Raw genomic sequence first — 16,844 nt, forward strand, 5'->3', positions numbered from 1 at the left:
ACATTCTCAGCATGTATGAGGTCCAGGGTTCAAATATTACCACAAAATAATAATAATAATAATAATATTTTAAAAAATCTACAGACTGAACATGGTATGCTTAAAACTTTTAAATTAAGTATTTGGTTAAGCTATCTATCCACGTTTTCACTACACATTACACAGAAAATGATGTACCAATGACATATAAAATCTCTCCTATACAGTTGTGGAAACACACAAAATTGAAGAAGATATGTTAACCTACAATATCAAAGGAACACTTCAACACTGTGACTTCAATGTGGAATATAATGAAGATGGTCTATTTAAAGGACTTTGGTATGGAAGTTTTAATGACATTTGGTATCTTTTCAAAACTTGCTGTGGTGTTTGCCATCTCTGGACTCCTTCCACTATGACCCCCCTGCTTTTCTGCTTTCAGGGACTGGCAGGGAGAGGCTCACCTGGACATCACCAGCCCAGCACTGACTGACTTCCATCTGTACTACAAAGAAGATAAGACAAGTCTGTCTGCCTCAGCAGCCTCCTCCACCATAGGCACTGTGGGTCTGGATTCGAGCACAGATGACCAGAGTGTGAAGCTGAATGTCTACTTCCACCCCCAGGTGGGTCCCAGCTGATGAGTATCACATGCTCAAAAGCAAGGAGAGAGCTAGAGGTGATGCATTTCGTTCTAGACAGTCCCTGAGAGTATGCTCAAAATAGATGAAAGACAAGTGGTGAGCCAGCCCAACACCTTCAGGTACTACTGTCCTGAAAACGTTATAGTCAATCCTTACTGAGCTTAATTATTAGACACATCCATGATACCCAATTAGCTTTATTATTTATGACTTCCAGGACAAAGATGAGGGCCACACCCCATTTCCTAAGACATGCATAAACTCTGCCACATGTACCTTTTTTTTTTTTCAAAAAATTGTGGTTTCTGAATTTTATTTTTGAGGCTTCATAATTCTTCCCTACAGTAAAATTGTTTGATTGAGGCACATCAAATACATATCATGCCATTTATACGCTCTGCTGGGATCAAATCAAAAATGACATTGTTAGAAGGAAAGACATAAACCTAAAGCCTGTCACAAGCATGGCAGATGAATGCTGAAGTTGGAATTGTTGCCTGGACTTTTCCTCCTTTATTCCAGAATGTGTCCTTTCCTGCCTCTTCCTTCCTTCTTCCTCCTCCTTCTCCCAATTCTCCATTCCAGAAGGACTTAGTGTTAAACACCACTAAGTAGATACTACACATATCTTTTTATCCTTCCTGGAGCATGTGATAAAGAGAAATTAACAACAGTGGGCCTGTTTAACCATAAACCACAAACCATGTTAGTTCTCATGAACTTCATGAGAACTAACATGGGGAAGATAAATCCCCTTTCAGAATACCAATGACCCTCCCCTCATCTTTACTTTTAAGTGCTAATGAAGTTTTAATGTAGTATATTATATAATCAGAGTCATTGAAAACATGTTTTCTCATCTGTTTTGTTTTTCTGGTTTTAGTCCCCTCCAGATAAGAAACTCAGCATATTCAAAACTGAGTGGAGGTACAAGGAGTCTGATGGTGAAAGGTACATCAAAATTAATTGGGAAGAAGAGGCAGCTTCCAGATTGCTAGGCTCCCTAAAAAGCAATGTGCCCAAGGCTTCTAAGGCTATTTATGATTATGCCAATAAGTACCACCTGGAATACTTTTCTTCAGAGCTAAGAGAAAGTCTACAGGTCAATGCTGAACATGCCAGAAGGATGGTTGATGAAATGAACATGAGTGCCCAAAGAGTAGCCCGTGATACCTACCAGAATCTCTATGAGGAGATGTTGACTCAGAAGAACCTAAGAATCCCTGAGAATCTCAAGAAGAGGGTGTTAGACAGTATAGTACATGTTACTCAGAAGTACCACATGGCAGTCATGTGGCTGATGGACTCATTCATTCATTTTCTGAAATTCAATAGAGTCCAGTTCCCAGGGTACATTGGAACATATACTGTGGACGAACTCTACACTATAGTCATGAGGGAAACCAAGAAGTCACTGTCTCAGCTGTTTAATGGGTTAGGAAACCTGCTTTCCTACGTTCAAAACCAAGTAGAGAAATCAAGATTAATCAATGACATAACATTTAAATGTCCTTTTTCCCCAAAACCTTGTAAACTAAAAGATCTCATATTGATTTTCAGGGAGGAGTTAAACATTTTATCAAACATAGGCCAGCAGGATATCAAGTTTACAACAATACTAAGTAGTCTTCAGGGATTTTTGGAGAGAGTTTTAGACATCATAGAAGAACAAATTAAATGCCTAAAGGACAATGAATCTACTTGTGTTGCTGACCATATCAACATGGTCTTCAAAATACAGGTCCCATATGCTTTCAAATCCCTAAGAGAAGACATATACTCTGTCCTCAGTGAGTTCAATGACTTTCTTCAATCCATACTTCAGGAGGGGTCCTACAAGCTACAGCAGGTCCATCAGTATATGAAGGCCCTTCGTGAAGAGTATTTTGATCCAAGCATGGTTGGGTGGACAGTGAAATATTATGAAATAGAAGAAAATATGGTTGACCTGATCAAGACCCTTTTAGTTTCCTTTAGGGATGTCTACTCTGAATATAGTGTGACAGCTGCTGATTTTGCTTCCAAAATGTCAACTCAAGTTGAACAATTTGTGTCCAGGGATATCAGAGAGTATCTTAGCATGCTTGCTGATATAAATGGAAAGTGGATGGAAAAGATTGCAGAGCTTTCTATTGTGGCAAAGGAAGCAATGAAAAGCTGGGTCACTGCAGTAGCCAAAATAATGTCTGACTACCCCCAGCAGTTCCACTCCAATCTGCAGGATTTTTCAGACCAACTCTCTAGCTACTATGAAAAATTTGTTGGTGAGTCCACAAGATTGATTGACCTGTCCATTCAAAACTACCACGTGTTTCTCAGATACATCACCGAGTTACTGAGAAAGCTGCAGGTGGCCACAGCCAATAATGTGGGCCCCTATATAAAGTTTGCTCAAGGAGAACTGATGATCACCTTCTGATTCATCTACTAACAAATTCAAATTAAACCTTCACATAGTAGGAGACTTTGTAGACTACTATAAAGACCATCCTGAGCCAGACCTGCAGTCAACAGCAAGAGCAAGAAGCACATAGGAACTATACCTGCAACCAAGCTGGCACAAGGGCCAAGAACTTCAAAGCAGCCTGAACTCAAGATGATATATTTTACAAGTTAGAAAAAATTCAAGATCTGAGTTGTTTTGTCCAACTCAGGATGGAGGGAGGGAGGGAGGGGGAAATAAATAAATACTTCCTTATTATGCAGCATACCTCTCAACTTGGTTCATTTGTATTGGAACATATTAGATTTCAAGCAATCTGACCTTCCCAACCCTATTTCAGGGGGGAAAATAGGGATAATATCTATATAGGATTATTTGTGAAAATTATTTAAAGTGAGAGGCTATTATTATGAGGTGATTGGTTAAGGTAAGCTTATTTTAAAGAAAGAAAGGAGGTAGAGAGATTGGTCCTGCTCGGGGTATCATTCACTACATCCTCTACAGTGATGAGGCAGTAGTAGATAATCTGTCTGTTTGTCCTTCTAGCTGAAGTAGATGTCGTCTGATGAGTGTTAGCAAATGGCAATGGAGATTGTAAATAGAAAGGATTAAGGAGCAGAAAGCTGTTGTGGGAAAGGTTGGGATAGACCTTAGTGAGATATGGACAATAAAAGAGAAAGGTCAATTCAAGAAGAGAAGAATGAGAAAGGATACGTAAGAGTGTGGTGTGAACACTGGACTCGTTATTTAGAGAGAACAGGGAGTGTAAAAGGAAGACTAAATTGGAAGGATCAGCCTGACAAGATTTCAGAGTATGCAAATATTGGTGTAAAAAGATGGTTTCATCTTTCGCTGTTGAAGAAGGGGATCCAGGAAAACATTCTGACCAGTGCTTAGAGAACTCAATGTAGTAGCATATGCATGCCTTACAGTGGAATAGATCTGGGGTGTGCAGCTGTGCCTGAGTCCCTCTGAAAGGTCAACTTGGGAAGTCATGAATGGTAAAGAGGATTTCAGCAAAAGCAGATAAAAATGAAGAACCAAAAGGATCAAGTGACTCATTGTTCAAAGCAAAGGCAGTGAGCAGTAAAGCTGAGTTAGAGTTCAGAGTCAGAAATTAAAGGAAAGGTGAGAGAGATCAAAGAGCAGGGGGGGAAACCTGGGTAAGTGACTGAGGTTGGGGGACACAGTTTTTCATGGTTCTCAAAGACAGGAAACACAAGAGCATGGCATCAGTATCTGCTGAGGGCTTTTATACCAGGTCATTGTCCTAATCAGGGTTCTTATTGCTGTGATAAAATGCTACAACCAAGGTCAATCTGGGAAGAAAAGGACTTATTTATATTTTCATATCACAGTCCATCACTGAAGGCAACTAAGGTAAGAATTCAAACAGAGCAGGAACCCAGAGTCCAGAGCTGATACAGAGGTCATGGAGGGGTGCTGCTTACTAGCTGCTTCTCATGGCTTGCTCAACCTGCTTTCTTTTTTTCTGTATTTTTTATTCATATTACAACTCCATTGCAGTTCCCCTCAATCCTCTCCTCCCACTCCCACCCTTGCAAACCCCATCCCCCATTACTCCTCCTCATTCTCCTCAGAAAAGAGGAAACCTTCTTTAGGTACCACACAGCCCTGGGACATCTGGTCCCAGCAGGACTAAGCACCTCCTCTCCCACTGAGTCCCAACCAGGCAGTCCAGGTAGAGGAAGGGGATCCAATAGCAGAGAACAGAGACAAGAGACAGCCCCTGCTCCCATGTCAGGGGACCCATATGAAGACCAAGCTACACACCTTCAACAAATGTGTGTGGGGCCAAGATCCAGCCCCTGCATGTCCTTTGGTTGGTGGCCCAGTCTCTGTGAGCCCCATGGACCCAAGTTAGTTGATTCTGTAGGTCTTCTAGTGGTGGTCTTGACCCATCTACCTCACTTAATTATATCCCCCACTCTTTTGCAAGATTCCCCAAGTTTGGCCTGATGTTTATCTATGGGTCTCTGCATTATTTTCATCAGCTGCTGGATGAGGCCTTTCAAGAGGCAGTTATGCTAGGTTCTTGTCTGCAAGCATAGCAGAGTATCATTAATAGTGTCAGGGGTTTGCTCTTTCCCATGAGATGGCTCTCAGGTTGGGCCAGTCATTGGTTGGCTGTTCCTTCAGTCTCTGCCCCATCCTTACCCCTGCACATCTTGTAATCAGGACAAATTTGGGGTTGAAGTTTTGTGGGTGGGTTGATGTTCTCCTCCTTCCTCTAGAAGTCTTGCCCGGCTTTAGGAGGTGGACACTTCATATTCCCTACTGATAAAAGTCTCAGCTAGGATCACACCCATAGCCTCCCCTGTCCCAGGTCTCCAGTTCATCCAAGAGATGCCCCCATACACACACCTGGGTATCCGGCCATCCCTGGCACATCAAGTCTCTGCAGGGCTCTGTGCATCCTCTTCCACTGAGGCCAGACAAGTCAGCTCAGTTAGGGGAGTATATTCCACAGACCCACAGACGGGCAACAGCTTAAGGGATCGTCCCTGCTCCACATAAAGACTGGGCTGCACATCTGCTACATATATGTAGGGGGCCTAAATCCAGCCCATGTATGTTCTTTGGTTGGTGGTTCAGTTTCTGAGAGCTCCTAAGGGTCCAGGTTAGTTGACTCTATTGGTCTTCCTGTTGAGTTCCTATCCCCTTTGGGGCCCTCAATTCTTCCCCCAATTCTTCCATAAGAGCTCCATTCAATGTTGGCTGTGGGTCTCTGCATTTGTTTTAGTCAGCTGATGAATGGAGCCTCTCAGAGGACAGTCATGTTAGGCTACCAGTCTGTAAGCATAACAGAGTATCATTAATAGTGTCAGGGATTGGTACTCACTCATGGGATGAGTCTCAATCTGTTGGCCTTTCCCTCAGACCCAGCTCCATCCCCTGTCCCTGCATTTCTTGTGTACAGAATAAATTTTAGGTCAAAAGTTTGTGGGTTGGTGGGTGTCCCTATCTCTGGCATTCCTGACTGGCTACAGGAGGTGGACTTTTCAGGTTCCATATCCCCACTGTTGTGAGTCTCAGCTAAAGTCATCCATGCTCCCAGGTCTCTGGCATGTCCTGGAGACGCCTCTACCCAACTCCCCCCAGCTGCAGATTTCTATTCATTCTCCTAGCCCTCTGACACTCTCTCTTTGTCCCTCCCCACACTGATCTTGAACCTCCCCATTCCACTCCCCATCACCTCTCCCACCCATTCCACTCCTCCTATGACTATTTCATTTCCCCTTCCAAGTGAGATTCAAGTATCCTCATTTGGGTCTTACTTCTTGATTAGCTTCTTTGGAACTGTGGAGTGGAATGTTGATGTCGAATTTCTTAAGTTCTTTATATATCTTAGAAAGTAGTCCTCTATTGGATGTAGGGTTGGTGAAGATCTTTTCCCATTTTGTAGGCTGCCATTTTGTTCTATTGATGGTGTCCTTAGCCTTGCAAAAGCTTTTCAGTTTTATAAGGTCCCATTTGGTATTCTGTTCAGCAATTTGTGTCCTGTGCCAATGCATTCAGGTCAGTACCCCACTTTTAAATGCAGGACCACCAGCCCAGCGATGGTACCACCCACAGTGGGCTGGGAGTTCCAACATCAATTACTACTTAAGAAAATGTACTACTTTCTTGCCTTCAAATAGATTTTATGGAAGCATTTACTCAATTGAGGTTCCCTCCTTTCAGATGACTCTAGCATGTGTCAAAATGACATAATAACTAGCCAGCATAGTCATGAAATGGTAGAATGAAAAACAGAGTCAAGGAAATAGCAAGAGAGTCAGGAGAAGGATGGGAGGGAGGGAGGGAGGAAGGGAGGGAGGGAGGGAGGGAGGGAGGGAGGGAGGGAGGGAGGGAGGGAGGAAGGAAGGAAGGAAGGAAGGAAGGAAGGAAGGAAGGAAGGAAGGAAGGAAGGAAGGAAGGCAGGCAGAATCAAAGGAATGAAGGTAGGAATTGGATAGAATTTCCTTTTTTCATAACTAACAAAATCCCTTAATAACAGGACTCATCCATTTATAAGGTTTGTACCCTTATCGTAATACTCTTAGTTTGGAGATATAGGACAAGAACTTTAGGTCTACTCACAAGCCACAGCAATAATCAAGGCAGACCTCAGAGTTATGACATTTTGAACCCATGTAACCTATAGAAATAGAACCAGATAGAGTGTTGATGAGAGGGAGATTACAGGAGCAGGTGATGGACTCAGAGACTGTCACAGTCATAAAGCACCTGTGGAATCACACAGTGGGTTCCAATTTTACTGCTTCACCCAAGTGGAAATTTCCTACTAGGATAAGATGGACATGCATTCTGGAGAGCAACAGCCAACAGAATGGGGACAACTTAGCATTAATCATACACAGCTTCAGAAAATTAATAAGAAAACACAATGTTTTCTCATTGTATAATTAATTGGCCTATTATACAGCAAGTGAATCACCTTGTACATCTCCTAAGAACATACTGTGGGGTGATGTGGGAAGTTCTCCTATAATCACAGATTTTCCTCTTATAAAACAAACATCTAAGGTTCAAATCAAAGGAGGAATCAAATAATGGCACCTTGCCCAGGTCCCGAGAACTTTGTTTGCATGACCAAACCATGTGCTGACTTGACTCCCAGGCTTGGCTCAAACTCATAGCACTGTACCCAGCATAAACCCTTATGGATTGGATTCATTTGAACTGAGCCAACCAGGTACCTTTGGTGTGATCTCCATTTTGTTTGTCTTCTCATTTGAAGACTAAGCATATGAAAACCTCAAGTCTCCCTTTCTTGGTGAGATGAGTAAAAGCCCTCTCTCACAACCCATTCTAGAGCCCCCTTCTGGTTCTGATTTATGACTTAGTCCCCATTCAGTCAGGGAAGGGGCCAAAACAGCCTTCAACTGTGGCCTACAATATGGGAGCCAGAGTGGACAAACAGATGTTCCCTCTAAAAGTGTCTAATAACCAAAGATAAATGTGCAGAAACAGACCCTTCCTCTTAGCTCATCTCTTTGTATGCTGTCTCACATTAAGAGGTCACTATAACTCCCTTTGGGGTGCTCCATTTGTTGGTGGGATGGCTGGGTGGTCACCAACAAATAACATTCCAGGGCCTCATAAAACATTGGTAGGGCAGGTACACATGTCTCCTTAGGCTGAGAGCTCTGTTCTTATCCTCCAATCTGGTTCAACTCCCTGGATCAGAGAAGAGCTTCAGTGGGACTCAAAGCAATGGGCACTAAGCTCTGATCTTGTGTCCATTTCTCCACTGTTCCCCACTGGACTGGCACTATCTAGTCCAGAATTAGAGTAGATGAATCATTTAAGCCTTGGGGATGACCAGGTTTCTGAATTATAGGCCTGTGGCCCCACCTTTGTTGTGAGCTTCAACTCAGGGCATCAGCTATACAACAGGAACAACAAGCCTCACTACCCAGGAGCTACCAGAGTGGAGATGCTAAAGCAGACACTGGCCTGAAGGGAGAACAGCTCTGTGAAGAATCCAGATCCACAAATATTCCACAAAGCTCCCCTCCCCATAAAGATACTTTTTGCTTCACGCCCTTCTCCTCCAGTAAAGTTCGGTACCCATCTAGAAGGGTACCAAGGTCCTCACAGAGTACTAGATGCCAAGATGGATTCAGGAGACACAAAGGCCTTGAATTAGAACTGGACGGCTCGAGCAGAGCTGCATCACTAGAACATTAGTGTGGTGTATTAGATGCTTACAGAAGAATCCATCAAGGGAGGGCTCAGTGCTGTCCCACAGCTCTGTTGAGTATATAGTAAACAACAAAAAAGGACCCCAAAAGCCAGTACACCCCCCTTGCTCAGGAAAAAGATCCAGTGACAACTTCAAGTTTCACCTCATCCATGAATTATCTCACTTACTTTTGCTAGACCTCAAATCATGACAAAATAGATTTCCTGGGAAACAAAGGTGGTTTTTTTTGTTTTTTTTTTCTTCCCTTTTGTTAGAGTTCTTGGGAAGATTGAATTAGAAAACAAATGTCAACTCTGGTATGCAGAACAGAGATAAATGGATCATGTCCCAGTGGCAACAGTCAAAATTAATGATGTGTAAGTCCAATTACAATGATGCAGAGAAGATGTACCAATATGATACAGAATAAGATGGCAAGTCTCAGAAGACAGAATAAAGTTAAAACTCAATGAAAACCAAAGACTTAAAAAAGTACAAGTACAAGTACCGCCTTAAAACAGGAGAACAAAAAACTGAAGGTTCAGGATGAGTTACTGGAGAAAGAACAGTGAAGATATACAGTTGGATAGGAGGTCCCATTACTACTATGGCCTCATTTTGCTACTGGGGTGGGGATAGGGTGCTTTGAGTGATTATTATGCTACTAGCTAAATTATATTAATAAATGGAGTAATTTATACAAAAGAAAAATTAGGAAAAATCTTTAAGTTCCTGGCATACATTAATCACTTAAACTACTTTATGTTGCCTTTTCTTCCCTGTGACACCTGGATTGTTAGATGGACAGACTCTCCACTTTGAGGGAAAATTATTTCAGGTTGCATGTAGCAAGGCTATTTTCTGGGTCAAATGGATCAAGAAGTGGGTTGCCCCTAAGAGGGAGACCTGGCTGTGAGTTTGCCACCTAAATAGCTGAAGTGCTCTGGGAGACCATGTCATCCTTTTGGTCCTTAGGAACTTCATTTGCAAAATGGTGACTCAAAGAATGAGTTCCAGATGATCTGGCTGGACCTGAGTTCTCCTGTGCTATCTAGAGTCTCTACTTCCAAAAATGGCTCCTTTCTGTGCCTTGAGGAGAATCCTACAGGACTCACAGAAAGCATCTTTTGGTCCTTACACCACCTCTTGTCATTTGCTCACCCATCCCCATGCTACATTAATCTCTATCATCCTGACTCATGTTGCTGCCCAGACCAAACTGCTTCTCTACCAGACCATCCCCAAGGCTCTCTCTAGGATGTTATTGGATGTCTCCAGTATTTTACCTGCCTGGATAGTTAGGACTTACAGTTGCAGGTTCCCTAAATTTACTGAAGCAATCATTCCTTCTATGGTTGCCTCCAAGATATTTCACTCAGCTCCAATATGTACTGCCTGGCCACTGGAAGATTAACCATTCAGAAGAGGATTGCCTAATCCTGTAGAGACTTGATGTTCCAGGGAAGGGGAATGACTGGGGGTGGGGGGTGGAAGGGGAGCACCTTCTCAGAGGCAAAGGGTAGGGGGTATGGGGTGAAAAACTCTGGAAGGGGAGACCAGGAAGGGAACAACATTTGGGATGTAAATCAATAAAATAATTAATTTTTTTAAACTGAGCATTATTTTTTAATTGCTAGAACTACTATTGATTCTTAGAACTACTATTGATTCTTGTACTAATAAACCAATTTTCCCCTTAGTTTAAAAAAAAAAAAGATTAACCATTCCATGAAATCACTACAGCTTATGGTTTCCTCTCATGTGTGTGGTGGGGAAGCAGGGAGTGAAGCTAACTTAGTCCTAGAGAAAGAGATTGTCCCTGTCCTGTGAGGAAGCTGAGCTGGCAGTGGTTGTTCAGAAAGCACCCCTTCTTTCCTCTCTTCCAACACCAAACCCTAGAGCTATCCTTGTTCTCACCAGCCCTTCTTGTCTCTTTTCTCACAACCTCTAGCCCCACCTTCCTGCCAGCTGCCTTCCCAGGCCCCAGCCTTAGCCACCTCTACTTCCTTTGTCCTACAGTGACAACTAGGTATGGACCTAGGTTTTATAAAATTAGAACTTAGTACCCTAGGTCCGTCTCCCAGTGCTATTCTCACCACTTCCCCTTTCTCTGAAGTCTTAGAGCAGTGCTTCTCAACCCTCCAAATGCTACAACCCTGTATTACAGTTCCTCATGTTGTAGTGACCCCCAACCACACAATTATTTCTATTGCTATTCATAACAATAATTTTTCTATTGTTATGAATCTGATATGCATGATATCTGATATGTGACCCATGTGAAAGCATTGTTTGACCCCCAAATGGGTCATGACCCATAGGTTGAGAACCTCTATCTTATATCAGTTTACTCAAGGAGCTTAAGTCCATGGTGCTTGATAATACCATGCCTCCTAGACTGACTAAGGCTAGCACCTTTGAGCAAATGTTTTCCATGACAGCTGCTTCTTGCTGCCATGTCAGACTACATATTGAGTTTACCCCACCATGCTGTCCCATACACATGCCCAGCAGCCTTGACCCACTAACTCCTTTTCTCTGATGGGAAAAGAAATGAAGTGAGGGTATAAGATCTCCCCTTAGTCCTGAGTACAACAAAGGCACAACACTATGATAGAGTCCACACACAGCCACAACTCCCCAGTAATGCCATGCCAACAGGATAATATGAATACAGGACTTTCTTTTTAATTTAATTTTGTTTTTCACTTTTTCACTTTACATCCCACCACTGCCTCCATGGTAACCTCCCACCATGGCACATCAAGTCTCTGTGAGACTAGGAACTTCCTCTCCCACTGAAGCTAGACAAAACAGCCCAGCTAGAAGAACATATCCCATGTACAGGCAACAGCTTTTAGGATAGCCCCCACTCCAGTTGCTCAAGACCCATATGAAGACCAAGCTACACATCTGTAACATATGTGCTAGAGGCCCAGGTCCAGCCTGTGTATGCTCTATGGTTGGTGGTTCAGTCTCTGAGAGCCCCAGGGGTCCAGGTGAGTTGACACTGTTCACCTTCCTAGGGAGTTGCTATCCTCTTCAGGGCTGAAATTCTTCCTCCTATTCTTCCATAAGAATCCCCAAGCTCCATCCATTGTGGCTGTGGGTGTCTGTATCTGTCTGAGTCAGCTGCTGGGTGGAGCTAGGCTCCTGTCATGCATGTCCTTTTGGGACTGGTGATAAACACTTTCAGCCAAGTGGCTGTATATAGAATTAATTCAAAGAAATAAGTAGCCCTCGTTTACACAAATTAGGGAAACAACACCCTTTATAATAACCATGAAAAATATAAAATATCTTGGTATAACTCTAACCTAGCAAGTAAAAGATCTGTATGACAAGAACTTCAAGTCACTGAAGAAAGAAATTTTAAAAGATATCAGAAGATAGAAAGAACTCCCATGCTCATGGAATAGGTAGAACTAACATAGTGAAAATGGCCATCTTACCAAAGAGCAATCTACAGATTCAGTGAAATTTCCATCAAATTTCCAACACAAATTTGTATAGACCTTAAAAGATATTCTCAACTTCATATGGAAAAACAAAAACCCCAGAATAACCAAAACAATCTTGAAGAATAAAAGAACTTCAGGAGGAATCACCATCCCTGACTTCAAGCTGTGCTACAGAGCAATGGTGATAAAAAAGTATGTGTGTGATTTTGGTGTAGAAATGTTGTTTGATGGAAGCAAACTGAAGACCCAGAAACAAACCTACACACTTATGGACACTTGATTTTTCATTAAAAAAAAAAAAGCCAAAACCATACAATGGAAAAAAATAAAACATCTTCAACAAATGGTGCTGGTCTAACTGGATGTGTAAACGTAGAAGAATGCAAATAGATCCATATTTATCACCATAAACAAAACTCAAGTCCAAGTGGATCAGGAATTCAACATAAAACAGGATACACTAAAGCTCATAGAACAGAAAGTGGGAAATAGCCTTGAACAGATTGGTATAACAGACAATTTCCTGAACAGAACCAATGTCTTAGGCTCTAAGATCAACAATTACTAAACGGGACCTCATGAAACATCTGTAAGGCAAAGGACACTGTCAATAGGACAAAAGAGAGGCCCACAGACTAGGGAAGGATCTTCACCAACCCTACATCTGACAGAGGGCTAACATCCAAATTTTATAAAGAACTCAAGAAGCTAGACATCAACAACCCAAATAACTCAATTTAAAAATCGAGTACAGAACTAAACAAATTCTCCACAGAGGAATCTTGAATGGTGGAGATGCACTTAAAGAAATGTTCAAAGTCCTTAGTGATCAGGGAAATGGAATTCAAAACAACTCTGAGGTGCCATCTTACACAAATCTGAAAGGCTAAGATCAAAAACTCAAGAGATAGCACATGCAGAGCAAGGGGAACATTCCTTCATTGATGGTGGGATTGCAAACTTATACAACCACTTTGGAAATCAATTTGGTGTTTCTTAGGAAACTGGGAATAGTTCTACCTCAAATCCAGCTATATCACTCCTTGGAATATACACAAAAGTTGTCCCACCATCCCACAAAGACACTTACTTAACTATGTTTATAGCAGCTTTATTCATAATGGCCAGAAAGGGAAACAAGCTAGATGTCCCTCAATTGAAGAATGGATTAATAAACTGTGGTACATTTACACAATGCAATACTATTCTGCTATTAAAAACAAAGACCTTGTGAGTTTTGCAGGTAAATGGATGGAACTTGAAACTATCATCCTGAGTGAGGCAACCAAAAGGAATACAAATCTTTCTAACCTTTAACTTTCCCTCTTTCAGGGGTACCCAGCTCCTCCAGGTTCCTCATGGGGGTTCTAGGTCCTGAGAGAGAAAGCCCTGAGGAAATTTGAAATCCTGGGAGCTTAAATCCTGAGCTCATAGAGTCCTTTTATAAACAGGTTTCTCTACCAAAAGCAGTAGCAGTCTGTAGGCTGCTACCACAGGCTGTGTGACCTCTGACAAGTCCCACAACTTCTAGGTCAGCATTCTTATGATCTGACATCCTGAGCTTTGAGCTATACAATAGTGTGCCCTGCTTTAAGCAAAACCAAGGAATCGGGACTTAGAAGCACAGAAGTTGCTGTTCCTAAATGCTGGCTGCCTGAGTCTGCAGAGTTGTTCAGCCATGCCCTCTTTAACATAGATGGATCCATTAAGCCTCATCTCACACACCCTCCTGAAGTTTTCTGGACATTCCTACAACATGCCTGTCCCTGTGAGCCATCTGTTCCCATCTCTGTATCTCTTTCTATTTTCTTTCAGCTTGCCCCCCACCCCCGACCCAGTCTTCCCTACAAAGTATGAGAAGCCACCATCACTGTGGGATGAATTGAAATCTGTGGCCACAGCACTCTCATGTGGGTGGCACATGGGATAATGGTAGAACATCCACGGTGCAGCTGTAACCCTTCAGAAAAATCAAAGCAGTTCTCCAATTTGTAAACATTTGTCCTCCCGGTAAGCTAACCAGTCCTAACTACAGGCATCATTAAAAACAATTCTCCCTCATTTTACAAATAAAATGGGGACAACGATTCCCCCTACCATGATTTTTGCAGACTCTGTTTAACAAGATACTCAAGTTATTTTACTGGGACAAGGTGAATGACTAAAGAGTCACCCTGGACACTTGTCTTCTCTCAAAGGCAGAGATGGGAGTCTTGCACAGTGGCTTTCCAGGAGAGGGGTTGTGGATTCCAAGACAGAACATTCTCTACTTGTCCTCTCCCTCTCGGTGCCTAGAAGGTGAGCCCAACTTGTGTTCCACATGAAGACCACGGATAGATATAAATGAATTCAGCATAATGCAAACCCACAAACTTTCATAAAACATTATGTGATTTTCATTTCGAAACTCAATTGTGCAGTTATTGAGCATACACACAGTAGACGGCAGCCTCCTACAGTGTCAAAATATTAGACACTCCTGGGTCCTAAAAGAAGAAGTGAGGCGAGACTCTCCGTGAACAGATCGTTACAGATGATCGATCACTATATTGTAACCAGATTTGATTTCTACTTCACCCTGTATTCACTAGATCCTGGAAACCATGGGTCCATGTTCACTTTGAGTAATCAAAGAGCATTTGAAACTTACAAATATAAGACACTGTCTTAGTCAGGGTTTCTATTCCTGCACAAACATGACCAAGATTCAGTTGGGGAGGAAAGGGTTTATTCGGCTTACACTTTCCACAATGCTGTTGATCACCAAAGGATGCAGGACTCGAACTCAAGCAGGTAAGAAAGCAGGAGCTGATGCAGAGGCCATGGAGGGATATTACTTACTAGCTTGCTCAGCCTGCTCTCTTATACAACCCAAGACTACCAGCCCAGAGATGGTCCCACCCACAAGGGGTCTTTCCGCTAATTGAGAAAATGCCTTACAGCTGGATCTCATAGAGGCATTTCCCCAACTGAAGCTCCTTTCTCCATGATAACTCCAGCCTGTGTCAAGTCGACACACAAAACCAGCCAGTACAGACACCTTGGTGGGAAATATTCTTATAAGTGCCCTCTTGTCCTATGAACTATGCTGGAGAAAACAAGTCTAGCATGCAGATTTCAGAGGTTTGGGGAATTTTTATTAAGCTTGGTACCAGGTCTGCTGAAGCAGTAGAGAAAATGTGTGTAGTCAGTATACTGGGTAGCAAAAGGGAAACCTGTTCCTGTTGTCACAGAAATTCCTCTAGTCCAAGAAAAAATCCAAAAATCTCAGCAACTTACTCCACTTGTGTACACGGTCTGCTTTCCTCTTCACCCCAGAGTGAGATGGGAACAGATTCTCCCTCTCTCCCCCTCCCCCTCCCCCCTCCCGCCTCCCTCCCCCTCTCTCCCTCTCTCCCTCTCTCCCTCTCTCCCTCTCTCCCTCTCTCCCTCTCTCCCTCTCTCCCTCTCTCCCTCTCTCCCTCTCTCCCTCTGATCCGTGCTTAGGGCAGCGCATCCCTGGTTCTACTCTTCTCCAGGGCCAAATTCTCTTGTCCCTTGGTCACATACTCGGTACTCGATGGTACAGAGATGGTACACATCTCTGGTACTCGATCTATTTCACTCCTTCCCTTCCCCTGCCAGGCATGCCTTCTTCAGGTTCTCTCACAGCCCAGCTCCTCCAAGAAGTTTTCCAAGAACTTCCATGCCTCTCCTGAGCTCACTCGGCTTTGACTATGTGCCCAATAGTTGATCTCCCATTTTCTCTCACCTGCCCTAGAAGTGCCCAGACATCTCGGCAGGAATGGGTTCCTAGCTCATCTGATGTACAAGACCCAGTATGGGTGCAAGTGTCCTAGACCATATTCCTTCCATCTGCTGTGTAAATGTGTACACAGGACTTACTGTTTTCTCTCAGGAAGGGCATACTCTATCCCTAGAGAATCTCCCTGCAGTCTTAGTTAATGCTTTCATGAGTACCTTTGTGAGTGGCCAGGCTGGAACGGTAAACCAAGTAGTAAAGAACCCGGACTTAGGGAGTAGTAGGGCGAGCCAATCGTCGAGAGTACTAGTCTCAGTGTTGCCTCTGTGGCACCTGTCTCATTACCTATTGAGAGCCTTGTGTGTCTATAGTCTCACACACTCCCTGGCTCATTGCAGGTGTTCGGGGAAGGTCTGAGTGTGTGGATGCTGGTAGGTCATCCAAACTCATCAAAGCCAGAGGATTATGGCCCCTCTCAGACCCTGCCTCATGGAGTTCTGCCCACCAGCCTCTGCTCAGCACTTGTGTGAGGCAGCCCAGCTCTCCGCACTTTCTTATTCCTTCTTGCAGAAACTTTCCCCTGCTAAACGGAACACACACTTCCTGTCAGCTTTTATTTTCGTGATGGCTTGCTTACAAGCAGGCCATTCTGTTCTTGGAATTTCTTGTTAAAATATTTCATTTAATTAAGGTTTTACAACCAGCTCTGCTTTCTGTCTGTTAGAAGGTAGGGGCCAGTGTCAGTTGCTCTAGCCTCTGCTCTCCCGGAGGCCAAGTCATCGAGACTCTGGGAGATCCAAGCCCAGGCCCTCAGGCTGCATTCCAAGGCTTCCAACCTTCCACCTCAAAAGGACTGGGT

At 43.2% G+C, this 16,844-nt stretch overlaps 1 protein-coding gene across 1 annotated transcript in view; it reads left to right on the forward strand.

Moving 5' to 3' along the window:
• Positions 1–3,336, forward strand: part of Apob (apolipoprotein B) — a 38,176-nt gene extending 34,840 nt beyond the window's left edge. Inside the window, exons 27-29 of the mRNA XM_021178578.3 lie at positions 207–321; positions 425–608; positions 1,510–3,336. Coding sequence (XP_021034237.1) covers positions 207–321; positions 425–608; positions 1,510–3,045 — 1,835 coding nt within the window. The 3' untranslated portion in view covers positions 3,046–3,336. The remainder of the gene's footprint in view (positions 1–206; positions 322–424; positions 609–1,509) is intronic.
• Positions 3,337–16,844: the final 13,508 nt, after the last annotated feature.

This window comes from Mus caroli, unplaced genomic scaffold (assembly GCF_978045245.1).
Source record: "Mus caroli unplaced genomic scaffold, Mus_caroli_1 scaffold_14, whole genome shotgun sequence".
Taxonomy (NCBI): domain Eukaryota; kingdom Metazoa; phylum Chordata; class Mammalia; order Rodentia; family Muridae; genus Mus; species Mus caroli.